Genomic DNA, 20147 nt, shown 5'->3' with positions numbered 1-20147 from the left:
TCAAGGTCAAAACTTTTGTGTGTACGTTGTTAGTGTTGGGTTCACACTGGTCAACGGTAAGAAAAAACTTGAAACAGTCTGGATTTGTTTCACAGATGAGGCTTGGGAACTCCGATTTTTTCTTTCCTCACTAAGACAAATATAATTTCTTAGTTTAAAATATTTTAAGCTTAGGAAGTCCTTGAAGCTCATTTTGGAAGTGACTAAATTTTTCTCCCTGATTATCAATCTAAACATTGAGAAGGAGTGAAAATTTTAGCTGGTCTGTTTTAACTGGCCAGAATTAATGGAAATAATTAAAAGTTTATCAAGACTAGAAATATTTTGGGGTAAAAGGGAGATGATGACAAGTTTATAAAAAAAAAAAAAGAAAAAAGATTTAAATTCAGTGTCTAGGACAAAATGTAAACAAAAAGCCTCATCTACCGTCTCCAGTGCATATTCATCTCATAGGAAATCCTCCCCCAGCTTATGCAGTTGCAGCCATCAACGTGTGTGATACTTCCCATCCCATAGAAAGCTACAGCAGTCTTTTTTTTCTGTCTCCTATGGTATTACACTGGAGCAATATCTGAATAAGAAAATAACGTGCTGAAACTTGTCTCTTCCCAGAAGGCTTCTGCTTGATGCAGTAGAAATTTGAAGCAGACTCTATTCTGCATTTGACACAGGAGTAGCCTCTGAGACATCCTGCAAAAATACATATTTTTGCTTTAATTAACAGGTGGTTGACATCTTTTAACTTAAATTTTCATTTTTTTAAATGAAGATTGATCTGTTTGAGATAGGGTGTTTGAACTTTTCTGGGTTCATGAATATAGGGATAACGGCATAACAAACTGTTAACAGGCATACTTATTAAACTGCGCTGAAACATTTATTTCTTAGCATTTGTCTCATAATAATGAAAAGAGCTTGTCAGGAGCAAGGAAGGAAGGGACATCCTAGGTCCTTCAAATCTATCTAATGTGTGGAGCTCTAGATCCCCCTTGCCTGTTTCATATCCTAATTACTCTCTCCTGTGTTACTGATTGTATTTAAAAGAAGCAGACACACTTGCTGCCCAAAAGCAGAGGCTAAGAACTGACCAGGGAATAGAATATGAACACCTTTTGATGAGGCTAATTAGTCCAGGTATTGCTGCTGTCAGCTTTCAGAGGTTCATGCAGAGCTTTCCATTTGCAAGTGGTTTTCAGAGATTCAAAAAGGCAGAATGCCTTTTTCAAACCCCCAGATACAGTTTCAGATCAGCCTAAAGCCTTTAAACCATTCATGGGCAGAACATCAGTGCTGGCAACATTCACACACGTGGCTGGAGATAGAGGGTAAAAAGTTACTTTGGTGACATATATGGAGGATGTGAGTTAATTCTGACAGTATTACAAATATTCTTTGTAATACTGGACGTGTTGGGAAGTGTTCAAAAAATTCATAGAAACCCTGTTTAAATAACACAGTCAGTTGGGTTAATACAGTATTTATTCAGATGCTGAACAGCTTACCCTTCCTTCCCCTCTAATTATCATTCAGGTGGGAGGGGGCTCCACTCAGTACATAGGCTTTGAAACCACAACTCTTGTTCTCCCAAAGTGAGCCCTGGCCCACAGGGAGACTTTGGAGTGACTCCTCTTGATTTTGGTGAGAGCTTGGTGTCAATATTAATCATGGACCAGAGCCCCTCTATGTCACTTTGGCTATGAGGAAGAACGTTATTGTTGGCTGAAGACAGAAAATACAAGGCAGTGGTTTCATGTTGTTAGGTACTTCACTTTGGGTGGTAAATACTGATGTACAGTACTGCCACCCTCCCTTTCCATCATTTTTGCTCTGTGCCACTGAGAACCCATCCCCTCACACTGGCTGGTGCAGCTGTTTGCATGGCTTCTCTCTGGGTGGCAGTGGAAGCCGAACCTGGGCTCAGAAACAGGCAGAGGTGGTGGTTTGGTTTTTGTCAAGTTATTTTTAAGCTGGGTGAGTTCCTTTATCACAGTTACAGAGCAGCCACATCTGCATTTGTGCTGACAGAACTGAGGGAATGGTGTGTACTGGGACTGCCACCAAGAATTTGTCTCATGAAACCACAGCATGTGCCAGGAGGGAAGGGATTACCAACACAGAACTAGCACCTGGTGTAATGTGGCAAACATAAGGAGCCTTAGCATGAACAGAGACTATACCCATAGATACCACAACAAAAATGTACCAACAAGGGACATGCTTCCAATGAGCAGTTTAAATTTCCTTTTTTTTTTTTTTTCTTTTTTTCTTTTTTTTTTAATTAATGCACAGAAAGGGCTAAAAGAATTGAAACCTTGCTGTACTGTCAAGTGGAGGAACAAGGAACTCTCACTGGATGCTCCTTATTTCTCCAGTTCCTCAGGAATGGCTGATATTTTCCAGGAGAACGATAAACTTCTTACGAAAGGAGGAGGACTCAGTAGGATGGCAGTGGCCGTGGGTTGCTGTGATTCTGCTCTCATGAAGAGCATATTGCCTGCTTTGTTGTTGCACCTCTTTCTGGCATTATGAAAGTGTGTTACAAATTTTACAGAAGGGGAGAAAGGAAGAAAGGGGGAAGAGCCCAGGTACTCTGGCCTAGGGCTCTGCAGTTCTGTTTGTCCTCTGATACTCTTCCAGCTCTGATTTCCTGTCCATGGCGAGTTGCAGCTCCTGCTTGATGATTTCAATCTGCTTCTCCAGCTCTGTAAGCTCTTCCACCACTGACATCCTAGCAACATTGAGGGACTCTGCTTTCCCGTTGGTTGTTAAGGAAGCTGGAGTCTCTCTCTTCACTGGTGGCAGCGGGATGTCTTGGTGCTGTTGGATCATCACCTCATTTTGCCCTTCGTCAGTGCAGATATATTTTTTCCGGTGGCTGTTGCCCAGATTGGCTGTATTCCACACAGCATGCTGGCTGTTCCCCATGTGGGACCTCAATAGAGACATGAGAGTTAATACGAAATCCGAGCCTGCCCTCGTGTATGCAGCCCTCCCCTGTGAGCCATGTTATTGGAAAAATATGATGCTACTGTTATGAATTACACATAAATACTAATAATTCCTTCATCCTTGGGATTATTTTTCTTGGGAAGCACAAATCATGAATGTAAATGGTCAGATTTTTGTGATTAAACCATGGCAGAGACTAGAACAGAATCCTAGACTTCACCTTCCATTCCCCAAAACTTTTTATTAGTTATGAAATTACAGTCCTCTCAACTCTAGCTCAGGAAAATGTGTGTGTGCTCCAAGGCTTTCTGAAAGCTTCTGTGGTTGCGATATCCAAAGTTTATTACAGCATTAGTCATTTGTGTGTTAATGCTCTGTGCTAGCTTGGGCATTTGCTCCCATGGAGGAAGAAAGTGGCTTCCTAGAGTTGGTGTAGAGAGATGAAGGGGAAAGTGTACCATTTAGACTTGAAATCTTCTTGAGTAGCTGCTTGCGCTTTGCAGGGCAGACATGATGATGTGGTATAACCAAACCCTGCAGGTACAGATAACTCCTGATACAGTATTACAGAATTTGGGATTTCTGTGTTGGGGGTGAAATTCCCATCTGGGACATTTTTCAAATGCTTCAGTATTTTCTTGTGGAAAAGTCTTTCAAAAATATTTTGACTTGAAAGAATCTCTTTCCCCTTTTTTGGGAACTTTGCTCTGCAGCCTTACCAAATCACAGTACCTCCCAGAATTTCTTCCTGACTAAAGAAGCACCCTTTGGCCTCCCAGGTGGAATGTAAGGAAACACAGAGTTGGCTGCTGTGGGAGAGGAGTTTGGCTTTCCTTCTTGCTTTACTTTTTCAGCAGACCTGTATGCATTCATTTTATAAACTGAGGTTGAAGGTCACAGGGCCCTAGTTATCTGCCTGTGCTTTACTATGGGAGTAATTAATTACCTAAAAACAAGGGTAGTGAACTTACTCCAAAAACTATCTTTAGGATGGGGGTGCTTTTATTAGCTGCATGAAAAATCATGACAGACTAATATTTCCAGATTTAATACTTCCTATTGGAAACAATTTCCACTTCCCTCCTTTGTCACTTCTATCTTGTTTTTTGTTTCTGTTACTTTTGGGGTGACAGACACAACATGTTTAATTTCAAAGTAGTTTCTGCAGTGTGTGTTTTAAGGCACGCAAAACTTCCTACCTCTTTTCTACTCGTTTTTTCTTATGCTGGCGTTTGTCTTCAGTAAATGAACTGTTCAGAGCACGATGTAATCTCTAGAGGTAAAAGTAGAAAATAAATTAGTAAAAGCAAGATACGGATAGCGTCATAAATAGGTAAAAAAATTGGGCTTTGTGTGATGGACTCCAACAAGTTATTTTGCACATTCAAGGATACAAGCAATGTCTGTGCTTTGTCATTACAAAAAATTTATTTTCCACTGTTTCCCAAGGAAGGGCAGTCTGAAAGGTTGATGTGCAGAGTGTGAACAATCTTTAGCGTTAAAATTCCTCAGAAGAATGGCAAATCATTACTTTCTAAAGGATCTCTTTCACTGTGATTCTTTAAAGCAGTAGGTCTTCTTTTTTTGTGCTTTTTGCTTCAAAGCAACCTCTTCTTTTAGAGCAAACACTTACTTGCTTCCATTGTTTTCCCTACAACAGTGAAGGAGGCTATCCAGCACTTCCTGCATGCCTCAAAAGTTTGAGAACCCATAATAGTGACATAAAATATTCTGGTTAGCCAGTTCAGCACAACACCAGTGTTACATGTGCAAATGGAAAGGCTTAGCAGTTGTGGATATTTGAACCATTTCCTCTGTGCTTCTCATTCTGCTGTTAAGTAACTCTCTTCACATTCCAGAAGCTGCTGTCACATTTGAAGTGTCGAACATCAGTGCACTTACAAGCTTTTATACCTTGTTCTTGCCCAAGCTTTCTTAATCAGCCACATGGGGTTACTTCTGAATATGTACCTGACTTGTATGTAGCCAGTATTTCATCTTGGATTTCTTCTTGATTCGTGGTAAGACCAGTCTGTACACGATGTGTTCCCCAATGGTAGTGAGAATGGACAAACCAAGCCCAATGCACAGCATCACGAAGAGCCCAGAAAAATGTTTGATCCCCATCTGGAGCGTCTGTGAATAAAATCAAAAGGGGAAATTAAGAAAGTAGGCTGTTAAGTGTATTTTACTGGCTTCTGTTTTCTCATTTGGAAGTGTGGTGTGACTGTATCACAGTGGTCACATACTGCAAAATAATCTGGATATGATTCACAGCAAAGCTCTTCAGTGCTGCAGAAAGCTCAGCATTCAGTCAGAGCAAAGGATCCCTCATGGGAATGAGAATCAGCCAAAGACCATGGAAATCTTGTGCAGTTTCCCTAATGAGATTAAGTATTGAATGCACACAATCCAGTATTTTTGGTGCCTTTGCATTTGTAAAAGTGAATACTGCTTGACTTGCTCTACAGTCAATAAAACTGTAGAGCACGTCCTTCATCAGCCATGAGTTTAAGACCAACTGTTCATATTTTCTGGGAATCGATCATTATCTTCCCCTTTTTGTGCTTTACCGTTGATGGAAGGTCATGGAAAAATTGTTTTGAAGTAGTAGCACAAACAGAGCACCTCTCCACTCCCTAAGTCAACAGGACTGAAACTGTGTTAGGACCCCCAGCTGCAATTACAAAAACCAGGAATACTCCCACATTGTCCTGCTGAGTCACACTTTTCATGTAGAGTTGGAAACCTTTAATTAAATTGAGTCCCTTATTTGCATTAATTGTATTTTAAGACCAAAAAACCACACACGGCAGCAATCTCTACCACAAACACCTGCACTCTGATGCATAGGTCAGGTTTCCATGTTACATATAATCTTAGTATCTTTATCCTCATGCCTCTATAACTCAGTTATAAGTGTATCAATAGCTAAAATCTCTTGCTAATTACTACTGCCCACAGGTTGCTTGGGAAATATTTCCAAGAATACAAGTTCTACTTGTGCCTTTCTATTAAAGAATGCTATTCCCCTAGTCAGAAAAAAAAAGGCAGAGAATTACTTGGGTAGATTTTATGTCAGAAGATTATATGTGGGATGCTATCATCCTGGTTAATTGACCTCTGTGTTCCATCAATTTGTTGTTAGTTTGGTGGGTGGGTGGTGGTGGGGATTGTACTTTCTCATGACTGTAACTATTGTTGGTTAATGGTGAGTCTGTTGATGTTGAAGGCTTGGAAATCCCTTTTTGTTCTTTTGTTTGATAATTGTGAGCAGTATTTCACTCATCTGGTTTTCATATTTCTGTTACTCAAAACACAATGACAGGAGATAGCATATTGTAGATGTTTAACAAGAACAAGGCTTTAGCAGTCTAGCAGAGTGAGAACTTTTGTATGTGGCACTGACAATGAACTCTTATTTTAGGGGCTCTCTGCCAAAACCAACCTGGTTGCCCTGCAGCGCACTAAGCAGATTTTTTGGGAAGAGAATTTTTGTACCAGTGAATAAACACTTCAATGGTGTTGAAAGCTACAATGGGGATTATAAAAGCAATTTCTAAAGAAACTCAGTGCAGCCTACAAAGGGAAGTGAGAAAACACACTAGAGTGATTCTGTGTGTTGAAAGAGAGTCAGTCTTGGCACAAGAGTTTTCTGATTCTAGGAGTCCATCAGTCCAACTTAAAAGCAGAACTTCCCTCTCAGCATTGGAATTTCTTACTGACAAGAACTTGTTGTCCTATACTTTGTCTTTCCAGTTAGGGGAATAGGAGGGCAACACAAAAATCACAGGTGATAACGCTTCAAACCACTCAAAGTGCTTCACTGGAGGTCTGTGTGACCTGGCCTCTTTCTTTCAATTAGCAACAGAAGCCCAAATTTTAATCCAGGTAGCATAAAAGCAGAATGAGGCCCCATAAGTGACCTTTTTCCAAGGTCTTTAGAGCCAAGACTTCAGTATGGCCCATCTCTGAATTCAGCATATGTAAACATCTGTAAGAAGCAAAAAGACTACTACCTGTACTAGCTGAACATGCCAGTTAAATAGGTTTTCACTAATTCTCTAAGAAGCATTAATGCAAATCACTTGCCTTCCAAAAAGAATATTCAAAGCCAAGTATGAAACAACTTCCTTAGAGATGTAGATCTAACAGCAAATAAATAAACTGAATGAGACATAGAATAATAATAATTAAAAAGGAGTAAGTTTGCTTTGTTTATATGATCCCAGCCTACTGCTGTTTGTTGTCATAACAGTCTAAGGGTGGGCACTGCCATTAACTCCCTCAGTGGCAGAAACCTTTGAATCAGCTGGTGAATGTCCTTTTGCTTAGCTACTTGAGAAGTAATGCGAAAGTCCCCAGAGGCATGGGAGATCAGTAAGGAGGCCCAATCTGATAGTGTTAGGTACAGAAGCGAGTGTTTATATTGCTCTGAAAATAGGAAATGGTTTTAATGGACTATGATAAACTGCTAGCTATTCAAACTAATAAAAAATAAAAAAAGACACACAGCAGCAATTGCAGTGGGGATTCCTGCAAACATGAGATGTCTCCTCCAGCCTGAACTCACTGTTTCAGCAGTACTGCTGCAGAGAGAATATCGGGCCAGCATCTTACATGAAATATAATTCCCTTGTCTTGAGTAAAGCTGCTGTGATTTATGCTGACGAGAGTCTGGCCCATTGTCCTGTCAGCTCTGCAGAATAATTTTCTACCTTCCCTAGAAAAAGGTGAAAGAAATTCCAGCACTGGCACCTCAGATGTGTTTTCCACTTGTAGTGGATAGCTTTTGAAATTGGCCCAAACAAGACATCTTTTCCTAGGAAAAGAAATGCCAAAACAAAGCATCAATAATATTTCATCTGGCAGTAAAGAAGAATGCATTGGAAGAGCTTGTGATAAAGGCTGCACAGGAGAGGGACATTTTTGAGACAAATTCAGTTGGGAAATAAGGTAGGGAAGAAACAGTAACCACAGTGTGTTTTACAGTGTATGGAGTGATTATTTATCGCAATATCAACACATCTGCATGCCCTCGTAGAAAACCAGTTTATCAGCTGTTCATAATTTCTGTAGACACACACATGTTAAATATTCAAGGAAACCATCTAATAGAGGCAACTCTCATTTTTGTAGCTTCATGCTGATCAGTATTAGAGTAGCAAGCTCTACAACTTATTTTGTAGTTTGTGTAGGTGTCTGTACATGTGTATATAGAACCAGTTTGGAAAGAGCAGCAACAACCTGGATTCTCTGTGTCACTGCTTTCTCTCTACTGAAGTGGCAGGGGTCAGAGGTGTGTGTGTTATGTCTTTACTGGCAAATCAACTGATGATTATTTTTTCTTAGAAATAAAAGCCCATAATGTGGTGTAATTTCCATTAACCTAGGATAAATACATGGTCTTTGTTCTAACTTTGTAATCACAAATTCAGGAGGTAGCTCCTTGCATTTTAGGAGAAGAATCTCAATTACGCCCCTGTGAAGCAATAAGCAACCATAGTCAATCCTGTGATGATTACAGCTAATTGGTGCTAAGCAGTACACTGGCAACAGCCTCTAAGTTATTTTCCACTTGCAAATTGGGAAACTGTCAGTTTCTGAAACAAACAAATACAAGAACAGAAGTGGAGGTATCTGCTTCTTTATATATGCTTTGAGAGACTTTTCTAGTTTATCAGCCTATATCTGCAACTGCTACCAAAACACTTCCTGCTGTCTCCTCTGTAACGATATGCTTTTTCTTTGAGCACTCATTAGAAGGAAGGGGATGCAGAGAAGGGAGTTTGACATTTGTATTCTCTTTGAAGGGAGGAGCAGAGACAAAAAACAGCACTTGGTGATTTTATTATTGGATTTAATGGAAAAAAACTCCTGCTTTATTCCCTACTACAAGACTGTAAATGGTTTCCTTTCCCTGATTGTACTGAGAGGGTGAATAAGTTACAGAGAGGGTGAAGTGGGAATAAATACATTTGTGGCTCAGCTGTGACTAAGTAGAAGCTTCTAAAAATTTTTGTGGATATTTTTCTGGTTGTCAGCACAGCACTGGCATTGGTGTACACATTCCTCAACCCAAAGACTAAATAGCGATATCATGTGTGTATTAGTTATAGTAATGAGCTATCCTTTCTGGTAGCATTTTTCCCACAGGGATTTTAGAAAGCATTGCTGAGATCAGGAAGTTAAATTTTGCAGAACCTTTGTGAAGAAGGAATTATTCTCAGCTTTATTAGGGATAAATGGATATGAAGGGCAGATACCTAAACTCATTTGGGCATCTCAGTAGGTCTGCAAAATCCTACTGACGTTGATGCTTGTATTTAGGTAACTAAGCACTATTAAAACCTGTCCCTCTCTCCAGAATGCGGCATTTCTTGTAGCTGCAGAGATGCTGTTATTTATTTATCATCAGTTCTCTGGATGCCTGTGTTTTCAAGAACCAGCAGCACTGAAGTAGTATGTATTTAATCTCTTTAGGGAGATTATCCTTAGTGAGGACCAGTGACCATGGCTTTAGAGTTTCAAGTGCCAAATTTTGATACTGTAAATCATAGTCTCACATCAGCCATAATTAGCAATAATTAGTACAAGGCAAATTTATAAGAAATCTGTCAGAGTACCAGGGAAAAAAAGGATATTTCCAAGGCTGTACATTGCCATGTGCCTCTTGTGTGCAGATTTACTTTCTACATTTAGGTTTGAGAATACATCACAGGGTTTGGTGTGGTAAATCTTAAACTGGCTTTGGGGGTTGAACTAGAGGATCTCCAGCAGTTCCTTCCAGCCCTAGCGATTCTGTGATTATGTGATCCTATCTCATTCTCAAATTAGCAACACAAGTTCCTTTCCCCTCTTGTGAGGACTTCTGCACTGATCTGGAAAAATACTCCCTTCTGTAATAAATCTTTTTCTTTCAAGTAATCGATTTCCCAAGCCCTAGTAGTGAGAATAAATATACATATAATCTGAATTAGCTACTGAGAAGATGTTTCCTCCTGTGATATGACAGGCTGGTGAACTGGGAAAAACAGCTTTGTCTCATCAGATAGTGAACTTTGTATTGTTTTTTTTTTCTCATTTTCCACAGGTGAATCTAAATCTGCTGCTCATTTCCAGGAGACTGAAAACATGTTTCCCCTGACTCTGTTGTCAGACTCAATACTCATATACTCCTTTCCTCAGGACCATTGTGGAAATTTTACCCAAGGGCAAGTCCAGATGCCACTGCCTCTTCACACAATGTCTGTCATTTTGTAATACTCTTCTTCATAATGTTCCCAGTCCTGGCAGTGAGCAAGGGCCAGCTGTCCTCCCCAGACAGCCTATGTACAGACTGAGCAAATTTTCTTGGCAGCAGAATCTTTTATCCTGTTCTTCATGTTTGTTTTTCACTCACTCATAACAAGGCACCATGAAATGTGACTGATGGGCAGGTTTGATTTATGAGCACAGGGCAGTTTGTTCCCTTCGTGGAGGAGTCTACATGGCCTTCCCTTGACACCTACAGTACATCAGAGACAAATGTATATACCAGGTCTTCAAGGTAATGGCTAGAAAACTGGTTGTCAGGTGATGGGTATAACAAAAAAGGAAACTAACTCTTGATCCTTAAACTGAGTAGCAGAACTCAGAGCAGAAAAGCACAGTTTTCTGGATAACAACTGATAAAACCGTGGCAAGATGAATGAGGCACTGTCTAGTTGTGCATCCCAGGTGATGCCAAGGCCAAAGATCACCTGTTCGGTCACTAGGTCAGTTTTGAACAAGTTCATTCAAAGACTCTAGAGCAGAGACATCAGTGGATCACACCAGTAATGAGAGAGGAAGAGAGGAGGAAAGGACTTAGTCTTTGCTGTGTGCTTGGTCTGGATCAGATAGAAGCCCATTGTCAGTGACTCATCCTCACCTTTAGCAGTATGGACCCCTCCCTCAGGCACCATCTGGAGGTGCATAGCATTGTGCCTTCCCTGGTGTCATCACCCATGGGAAGTAGTGGGTCTGCAGTAACAGGGTCAGCTGGGGCTGTCACTGTGTGTGTGTTTATGTATGTTATCGTAAATATCAGGTTAGATACTGTTTGTGTGAAGTTATCAGTAAGTTATTGATATTAATAGCTGGGGTATTGTCATGTAACAATATATTTTTTATTCCATGTATTGGTTGTTATCTGACTGAACTGACAGTCTGTGTGCAAATCAGCCTCCAAGTCCTAGAGCTTCAGTTCTTCTGTGACACTTGCAAATTGAGAATATAAAAGCCTTTCAAGTGAAACAGAAAATATAGCTTACACAGTAACACTGTAAAAAATGTAGCTTAAATGCTTTGAAAGTCTGTACACAGCTTTTCGCAAAGCCTGACTACTCCCTGGCCCAGAAGGGGCTCTTCTCTTTCACTGTCTTGAAAAAACACGGTGTGCCAGCTCATCTCCTAAACACTTTGCCCTGATCATTACTGCCTGGTCTGAATACACCCTGTTTCCTTTCATAGTAGCTTTGTGCCAAAGCTGTTCTGCTAGTGTGAGCAGAAAGTTGCAAAGCTGCCAATTAACTATATTTTGGTTCCCAAAAATGCCACAGAAAGAAAGGAGTAAATGTCTCTCCTGAGCTAGGGGGGAGCTAATGAGCTGGAGAGGAAAGTCCTAGGAGCCTGGCCGCTGCTGAAGTGGGGTTATTGAGAACAACAGTAGGGTAGAAAAAGGGCTAAGTGTGTTGTGCGCAAGTTGAAAATGAATGACAGTGATTACGTCCAGATGTAATATGTGCAGATCTAACTCTGCCAGCTCCACTATCCTCCTGCACTATGCTCTGGCCTAAGTAGGGACTTAGTAAATTTACAGCAAAGAAATTCCTTAGAGACTAGCATATGATAATTTTGAATCAAGAGTACTTGAGTGATATTACTAGGGAGCAGCAGCCAGCATGACGAGCCACTGTGACCAACAATTACTTCTGGTGGAGAGAATAAGATGCAATCCACTGAAGCAATTAGTTCCAAGTTTGAGTTAGCTGCATCATCCACGAATTGGTGCTGACCAGAGTAAAATGCCTTGCGCAAGTGGTTTTGCTGAAGAGGTTCATACAAACAGTGGAGATAAGCCCTACTGACCTCTGCACTTTCAAACACATATTTATTTGGTTTCTCAGCTTGAGGAGTCGCTGCGAATTTTCCAGCCCCAGTATGAATCATACTTTTCTAAGACAACTCTGTTTTCAAATGCAACTTAGAATGAGCAGATAGAAGTGGAAAGAGCTAGCAGTGAGTTCTATCACAGACTATATAACTTTATAGTGTAAGATTAGAAAAAGTGATGGGTAGGAATATGAATCTCAAAACAAATCCAAAGAAAAATCAACTTTGGTGGGCAGGAGTGGAAGGTGGATAAGAATCAAGGACAGCCTAAAGAAGTAATGATAAAAAAGGAAGATGGATATTTCACACATCTAAATGCTATACTGATCAATATTTCACCTAGGTATATTCCCATTTTGGGGTCACTATTCTTGGTCAACAGGTGCAGTGTGTCACAGACCGGATTTATTGAAAAGACAGACAATAAAAAAATACAAAGCCTTAGCCTAGCTATCAAATATCTCTGCATCTTAGTTTGGTATATAATATATGTGAATGAGAACCCACATAGAAGCTGAGAGTTTTTTTGAAAATGAATTACCTGCTTCTGTGTGGAACCTCATCCACACTTCAGTGAATCTGTTGAATGTTACTGTGACTGACTTCAGGGAGTTAAGTAACAGATTTCTGGTTGCACTGGAGTAAAGGATACAAACTGACAAAGATAACACCACAAATAACTCATGTGTATCTTGATGCAATGACAGGAAAGCTATGCTTTAGAAAGGGTCTGCTGCTTGGCCCTGTTTAGTTTAGTAGATTTGTCCCACCTATGAAATTGCAGGTTCTAAAATGTGCAAGTTCCTGGCTATAAAGAGTGGATGAAAAGGAGAGGACACTCATGGGAGAGGTGGTAGAAGAATTCAGGAACATGAAGGTCTGGATTTAGCGAAGCTTGCCCCACAATGGCACAGACTTACAAGTGGTCTTCCGTTTCTCCTTACTCTGATTACATAAAGCCTTAGAGTGTATGAAAATTTGTTCAAAGACAAAGTATTTGAGTGACTTTTTGGAGTCAGATCAGTCATCTGAACCAGCTTGTTGGATCTTGGCCCCTGGAGAGAAACTCAGTTATGCATGTTCGGGTAAGCAGAATGGAAAATCAAATAAGGACTACAGTCAGATATCCAGCCCCAGAACAACTAGACCTGCTTTACTTTCTGATCATCATCTGGAGGTTACACCTCTAAAGACTGAATTACTTTGAAGCACTCATCTTAAAACCTCCCTTAAAACCCCATGCTTAAAACCTGTTCAACAGTGAGAAAAATGGAATTGCATGGGACTATTCATGTGACAAAATCAGTGCTTTCTTTTAGGACTGCAGCAGCTTTTCCCCCCATCTCCTCTCTCTTTGTTGGCAAGCCTTGGGGAAGGTTTGAGTACGTAAACCATGTTGGGCTTTTTATGCCATGATGTCATGGGTTCAGCAGTAGCTCATGCTCTGCCAAGGAGGAGGGAGAGATAGGGCACCTGGTCTGGGCTAGTCGGGGAGGTATTTCATACCACAGCACGTCCTGCTCGGGGAGGCAACTGGAAGCTGGCCAGGAGGGGAGGGGGAAGCTCTATCTCTCTTCCGGGCTGGCCTCGTGGTGGCGGGTGGTATCGTATTCTCTCTCCCTGTTTGTCTCCCCTAACATTGATTTGTTATTGGTACCGGTAGTTATTTCTGTTATACCTTGATTTCTGGACTGATTTTACCTCAAATCTGTGGGAGTTGTATTCCTCCGGCTCTCCTTCCCATCCCTCCGGGAGTGGGAAGGTGAGGGGGGGAGGGGAAACAAAGGGGGAACTGTGCAGATTTAGTTTAAACCACGACACATGAGCACAGGGAAGTTTAAGGCTTCCCTGGAAACTGGCGACACTCAGTATTGCTTCCCTGAACATAAAGGAATTAACAAAAATCACAGAATCGCAGAACGATTTGGGTTGGAAGGGACCTTAAAGACCATCTACTTCCAACCCCCCTGACACAGGGAGGGACACCTTTCACTAGACCAAGTTGCTCAAAGCCCTATCCAACCTGGGTTTGAACACTGCCAGCTAAGGGGCAGCCTCAGCTTCTCTGGGCAACCTGTGAAAGGGTCTCACCACCCTCACAGTGATGAGTTTTTTCCTGATATCTAATCTAAATCTACCCCCTGTCAGCTTAAAGCCATTCCCCATTGTCCTGTCATTACCTGCCCTTGTGAAAAGTCCCTCTCCAGATTTCTTGTAGGTCCCTTAAGGCATTGGAAGGCTGCTATAAAAACGCAGAAAAATTGTATCATCTTCCCTTGTATTTTTAAATTGAAAAGGGCTTTCAGAAGAATAACTGTAAAACTGACATGCTGCCTATGAGATTTATTTTTTCTCTTCAGTTTGAATGCAGCGTTTGTTCTATCTTTGCTCATTCTGCTTTTCTTCATAAAAGACAAATCCAGCTGGTTTTATAATATGCTTCTGTAGTTTGGTTAGCCAGGTCTTATTTCCTCTACTACTGTATTTGTTGTGGCAGAAAAAAGTTCTTGTTTCTAGAGACAGCCTTCAGCGATAACTAGTGATATGTGTGCTGCATAGCTGCTGCGGTAGGAAAGAAGGGCTGGTTCTGTTTTTTCTGTTGAGAAAGACCTGAAATGGGGTTGTTTTATTGCCCCTTGAATAAAAAAGACATGGAACTGTTGGAACAAGTCCAGAGGAGGACCACGAGGATGATCAGTGAACTGGAGCATCTCCCGTATGAAGACAGGCTGAGAAAGTTGGAACTGTTTAGTCTGGAGAAGAGAAGGCTGCGTGGAGACCTCATAGCAGCCTTCCAGTATCTGAAGGGGGGCTATAAGGATGCTGGGGAGGGACTCTTCATTAGGGACTGTAGTGATAGGACAAGGGGTAACGGGTTGAAACTTAAACAGCAGAGGTTTAGATTGGACCTAAGGAAGAAATTCTTTACTGTTAGGGTGGTGAGGCACTGGAACTTGGTTGCCCAGGGAGGTTGTGAATGCTCCATCCCTGGTGGTGTTCAAGGCCAGGTTGAACAAAGCCTTGGGTGACATTGTTTAGTGTGAGGTGTCCCTGCCCATGGCAGGGTTGCTGGAACTAGACGTTTTTAAGGTCCTTTTCAATCCTAACGATTCTATTATTCTACGATAGTCTTGAGATCCTAAGGCTTAGAATAGTGGTCTTCAAACTTTTTTTGATAATACACCTCTATTAGTAATTTTTCGAGCAGGCACCCCCCATATATGTATATTTATTCATAATTTATATACAGCTGCATTATTGAATTTCTTCCTGCAAGGCAGTGCATCGTCTCGTGGGCTTAAAGAAGCAAATATATATATTCTGGGGGAAAAATGGTACTAAATACAACTATTTTTTTTCTCCAAAATGTTTCAAATTGATTCTGTGTCTTAGCTGTTTCTCTAGGAATACAGAGAATACAGCCCTGGATACAGCTACTGAAGTAAGATTCTCAAGATTGGAGGAAGCTCCTCCCTCCATCACTGCGGAATTATCAGGAAGATAAACTTGTCTCTGGTACAAAAGTTTCACATTTTAAGACAATTGTGGTTATTAATACCATTACTGTCTGGTAATTTTACTGAGGTTTAATTCAAAAGGTTGTATTAAAATGTAGGATAACAAGAGGTCATTGAATTAGTGCTTGTCAGGAACACGTATGTCAGCTACATTAAACAGAAAATTCCCCAGATACATGTCTTGTTGGGGGATAATACAATTTTCAGAGGAGATAATCAGAAATAACAGTGAATGCACACTTTTTTAAAAAATGTGCCTCCTTCTGCTGAATTAATCACAGAATATTAAAAATTGCAAGTTGAATAAAAATCAACTGAATTTTTTTCTATGAATGTCTGATGTTAAAATACATTTAATATTGACACAATCTTAATGAGAATGTAAACAATGTAGTGAGATGCAGAAATATCCCAATGATCTATGTATTAAAAAAGTCAAATGCAGATTTTCTTTGTATTTTCTCTAAAATATGCTAGTTTTCTAGTGAATTAATCCACAGTCAGAGGTTTGCAGTCAAGATGATCAGGTGACTATTGAAAAGTGGCAGTCAAAGTCTTGGCAAACGGGCTTTTCTTTACGGGACCATGGCTATGCTACCACTTTCTCAGGGTACATGCAGGATTGGTTTGGTATTTGGCTAAATGCTCTGAGGAAATACCATATTTCTAGCTACATATTTTGTACCAGTAAGAATACATAATAAATGTCTTTTGGAAGACCTTGAGGTAAATGTGTATGCTCTAAGCTTCATACACTGCTGTACCTTTTAATTTCTCAGTACTTTATTTCCTTGAGAATCTAAGAGACATGACAAAAACCTGCTATTCTAGCAAGAGAAGTCTTTTTCTCATAAATAATGGCCCACATCTTCAGCTGCCATCAGCTGGCATAATTCCTCTGATTTGATACCAGGATGTAAATCCATGGAGATTTACTTCCATTTCTGGCTGATCTACTTAGATGTGAGACCTGCTTCTTTTCTGTTCTTGGCATTATATCTTAATATAGGTTGGTCCCATCTTTGGCACACGTAGCTGCCACCCGTGTTAGGAAGTGATCAGGGTTATATTAGAAATTTGGGATGTGCTAAATTCACACTCCCTCTGCTTCTTTTTTTCTTGCTTTTGGTCTCTTTGTTAGTGATTTTAGCTATTGCTCCTGTGTGAGATGGTACAGAATCACTGACATATCCTGTAGATGGTGACACACATAATTGAGTAGAATCAGATATGTCTGTTAAACAGTGTGCCAGATCAGTTCTGTTAATAATATTTTACATGCCCTATTTGTCTCCAGAAAGGCTCTCTCATGCATGCGCTGTGTGCCTAACTCAGCAGCACAGTCTTGCTGATATTTTTCTTGTGCTCTGTTCTGAATGCTTCTGGGCATAGCATCTATTGCTTTTGAAGCCTAATGCTTTACTTCAGCTGCATCCCATCTCTGTTGTGTGTGTACGTCTATTGCACACTGTAAATGAGGGGAAATAATCATCAACTTTAACAAATCCTTATTTATGTGACCGAAGTTCATCACTTACCTCCGTGACAGCAAAGCTTCTTTTCCCACATGGAACAACCTTGTACCATTTGTCATGCAGAACATCCATGAAACCATGGGACTTGTACTGACTTATCAAGTCAGAGATGTTTGAGGTGAGTGGAGAATTGGGGGGAAGACCAATACCATATCCTAGAAGGAAAAGCAATAAAATCATCTCTCTTTTACTTGTCTGCTTTTTGCTAAAGTATGTTCATTTCAGTTGTCAACTACCAGCATGGCATCCTGTTTCAGCAAGCCAGTTGAAACCTGGATGCTGGCTTACCGTGGTCTGAGAATGATAAGACTTTTTGCAGTGCAAAATAAACTAGCCTAGTAAGAACAAGACATACACATTCAAAACTATTAAGACAAACCAAGTAGTATGTAAATTTGGAGGCCCAAAAACTTAAGATGGAGTTACAGATAAATGAATAAATCTGTGTTATCTCTAGAAACACAGCCTTTTGCATGCTTTTGCCATGGGTTCTTTTTTATCTTGATTAAGCAATACAAAAGGATCATAATACTAAGTAAACCACTCTGTGATCCCTCTACATTGTTAGAGCAGTGGGTGTGACTGTGGTGTCAACTGTAACATTTTCTTTTCTTCCTATGTATTTTTTGATGACAAGCTTTGTGCATGTAAATTGTATATGGCAGTAGTCTGTATTGCTGTTACACGTAATTTAAAGGCCAAGGGATATCCTTTCCATTTGTGCAGTTCTGTTCTGGCAGTGACATGGACCTTCAGATAGTAATAAATACAGTTTTTAGCCACTGAGTTGTCTTTTATAACATTAAAGCGCTGGTAAATGACTTAGTGCAAATGAAAATGGATTCAGTAACACTGTGGTCCTGAAATTTGCAGAATCTGGGTTTTGACTTTAGAAAAACAAATACAGTTCATGCCTACAAGACATGCAGTTGCATGAAGAGATGTCCTGCCAACTGCCTGTAAAGAGCCCTTTCTAGTCCACTGTGGATTTTTTTCAATACAGAATTCAGAATTTCAGACTGTCTCCTTTAAAAAAAAAACAAACAAATCCTCCACAAATCAAAAATGAAAACAACACAGGAAGAAAATTAACACCCCCCCCCCAAATGTACATGAATGGTAAACTTGCCAGTGGTTTGCTTTTCAATGATAAAGAATGATGTGGTGATATGTGTACCCGCAACACAATTCTCCCTTGCTGCTTACTTCTGTGCATTGTGCCTGTATTTCCATCTGAATATAGTTGCTGACATTGAAGGAATGTCTTCAGAGAAGGCATAGCTAGGGCTCATGAATACCGTATTTGAGGCATATGTGTTCTGTTATTGGCTGATACACAGTCTAGCTATGTAAAAACGTGTAGTTTGGGGCTTATTTGTATTTTTCTGTATTGAAATCTGCTTTACTTATTTCAAAGTTGTGGAAGCTGATGGCTTACTTCAGTAGAATTGACCTTTCTGGAATGGATGATTTATCAGATTTCATGCACATAATGAAACATGTAGCTGAGCACACAGAAATCATTCTACAGCCTGAACAACTCTTTGTGCATCTATCTTCCCTAATAACAAATAGAACAGAAGAAAATGGATTGCTTTCAGGTCCCTGGTGTGAATTCAGTTTGAAGACACTGATGAGGTATAGCAAAAAGAAGCATTCTACAAAATGCCTACTGCTGGTGACTTGTAGCTGAAATGATTAAAATGCTCTGCTTCCTCTGGCCTTCATTAGCATACTGCCTTCCTCAGTCAGGTTTGAACACTTCTGAAAGAGGTTGTTTTAATGTGCAATAGGAGCGGCCAGAATGATTGCCCTTGGAGGGGAGGAAAGAAGGCGCTTCAATCATTTTCATTAGCCATCTATCACAAAGGTTATGCCTAAAGTCTCATAGCTACCAATGCTCACTCGAGCTGGAAGCAGCTTCAGATAAGCCTCCAGGCTGCCTTCTGACCTCTCCTTTGTTAATACACCAGGGCTGCAGGAGGCTACATAGCCAAGTAGGCTCCCTTTTTTAGCTTCAATTAACTACATATTCAGCAGGATTTTTAGGCTGACCTTTAAAATGGGAATAGTATCTTTCTGCTTCAAATGAGAACAAAGCTGTAGAATAGCATTTTGAACATATTTCACTGAGTTTTGAACATGTGTATTTAAAGTGAGCCTACTTGTTTAGAGATGGACTAAGCACTTTCAAGTAATTGCTATATAGAGCACAGCAACAGATGGTAAAAGTGATCTGAAGGCTCAAAAACCTCAAGAGAAGGGTGAAATCTTCTTTCTGCTTAATCCCTGAAAATTCTACCATAATCTTCCAGGGGTCCACAGTTTTACCTCCGTAGTTTCATTGGGAATATGAAATCACAATAAAGGAAATGCAACACATGAGAAATAGAGCAGTGCATTATAAAACTCATTATTACCTTCAATGGCAAATGGTTTTCCCACAGTTAGAAGCTTGCAGTCAGCATCTATTGATACTTCATAATCTAAAAGTGCTTTATCCATGATGAAGGCATCGAGTTTCTCTGGATCATGCCTGTATTCAACATTAAAGTCAGAAACAGAATTACTTCGCAGTCTGAGACTTTGATAGTCGCTGAACATTTCTCTATGTAGTTCTCTGGAAGATTACTGAATGAAAACAGAGACCAGGGACTGCTATTTGCACTCCTGCATTTAAAATGCTGAATTGATTTGTATTTTGAAGAATGAAACTGTGCATGAAATACAAACTCTGTGCGAACTGGGCATGGGACTTGTTTTGCTCCCATGAAACACTATTGATCTGAAAGGTGGCAAATACTACATTATATTAGACTTTTGACTCAATTGAAAGCATAAGGTTTTATTGGAAAAGGTAAGAAAATTGCTAAAATACTAGCACTGCCTTGGTTTCTTTGTGATGTTAAAATTATAATCATTAGAGAAAAAAAGCAGGAAAATAACTTATTCAGAGGTGTTTCTCCTCCTTTCCCCTTGAATATGAGGTAGATTAATTCCCTTCACCTAG

At 40.2% G+C, this 20147-nt stretch overlaps 1 protein-coding gene across 1 annotated transcript in view; it reads right to left on the bottom strand.

Moving 5' to 3' along the window:
• Positions 1 to 1461: 1461 nt before the first annotated feature.
• GRIN3A (glutamate ionotropic receptor NMDA type subunit 3A) overlaps positions 1462 to 20147 on the bottom strand; it is a 71575-nt gene continuing 52889 nt past the window's right edge. Inside the window, exons 5-9 of the mRNA XM_005155051.3 lie at positions 19558 to 19673; positions 17141 to 17292; positions 4921 to 5085; positions 4149 to 4222; positions 1462 to 2932 (exon numbers count right to left, since the gene is read on the bottom strand). Coding sequence (XP_005155108.2) covers positions 2596 to 2932; positions 4149 to 4222; positions 4921 to 5085; positions 17141 to 17292; positions 19558 to 19673 — 844 coding nt within the window. The 3' untranslated portion in view covers positions 1462 to 2595. The remainder of the gene's footprint in view (positions 2933 to 4148; positions 4223 to 4920; positions 5086 to 17140; positions 17293 to 19557; positions 19674 to 20147) is intronic.

Source organism: Melopsittacus undulatus, chromosome Z (assembly GCF_012275295.1).
Source record: "Melopsittacus undulatus isolate bMelUnd1 chromosome Z, bMelUnd1.mat.Z, whole genome shotgun sequence".
Taxonomy (NCBI): Eukaryota; Metazoa; Chordata; class Aves; order Psittaciformes; family Psittaculidae; genus Melopsittacus; species Melopsittacus undulatus.
Note: the sequence above shows the minus strand (reverse complement) of the source record. Positions and strands in the feature narration are given on the sequence as shown.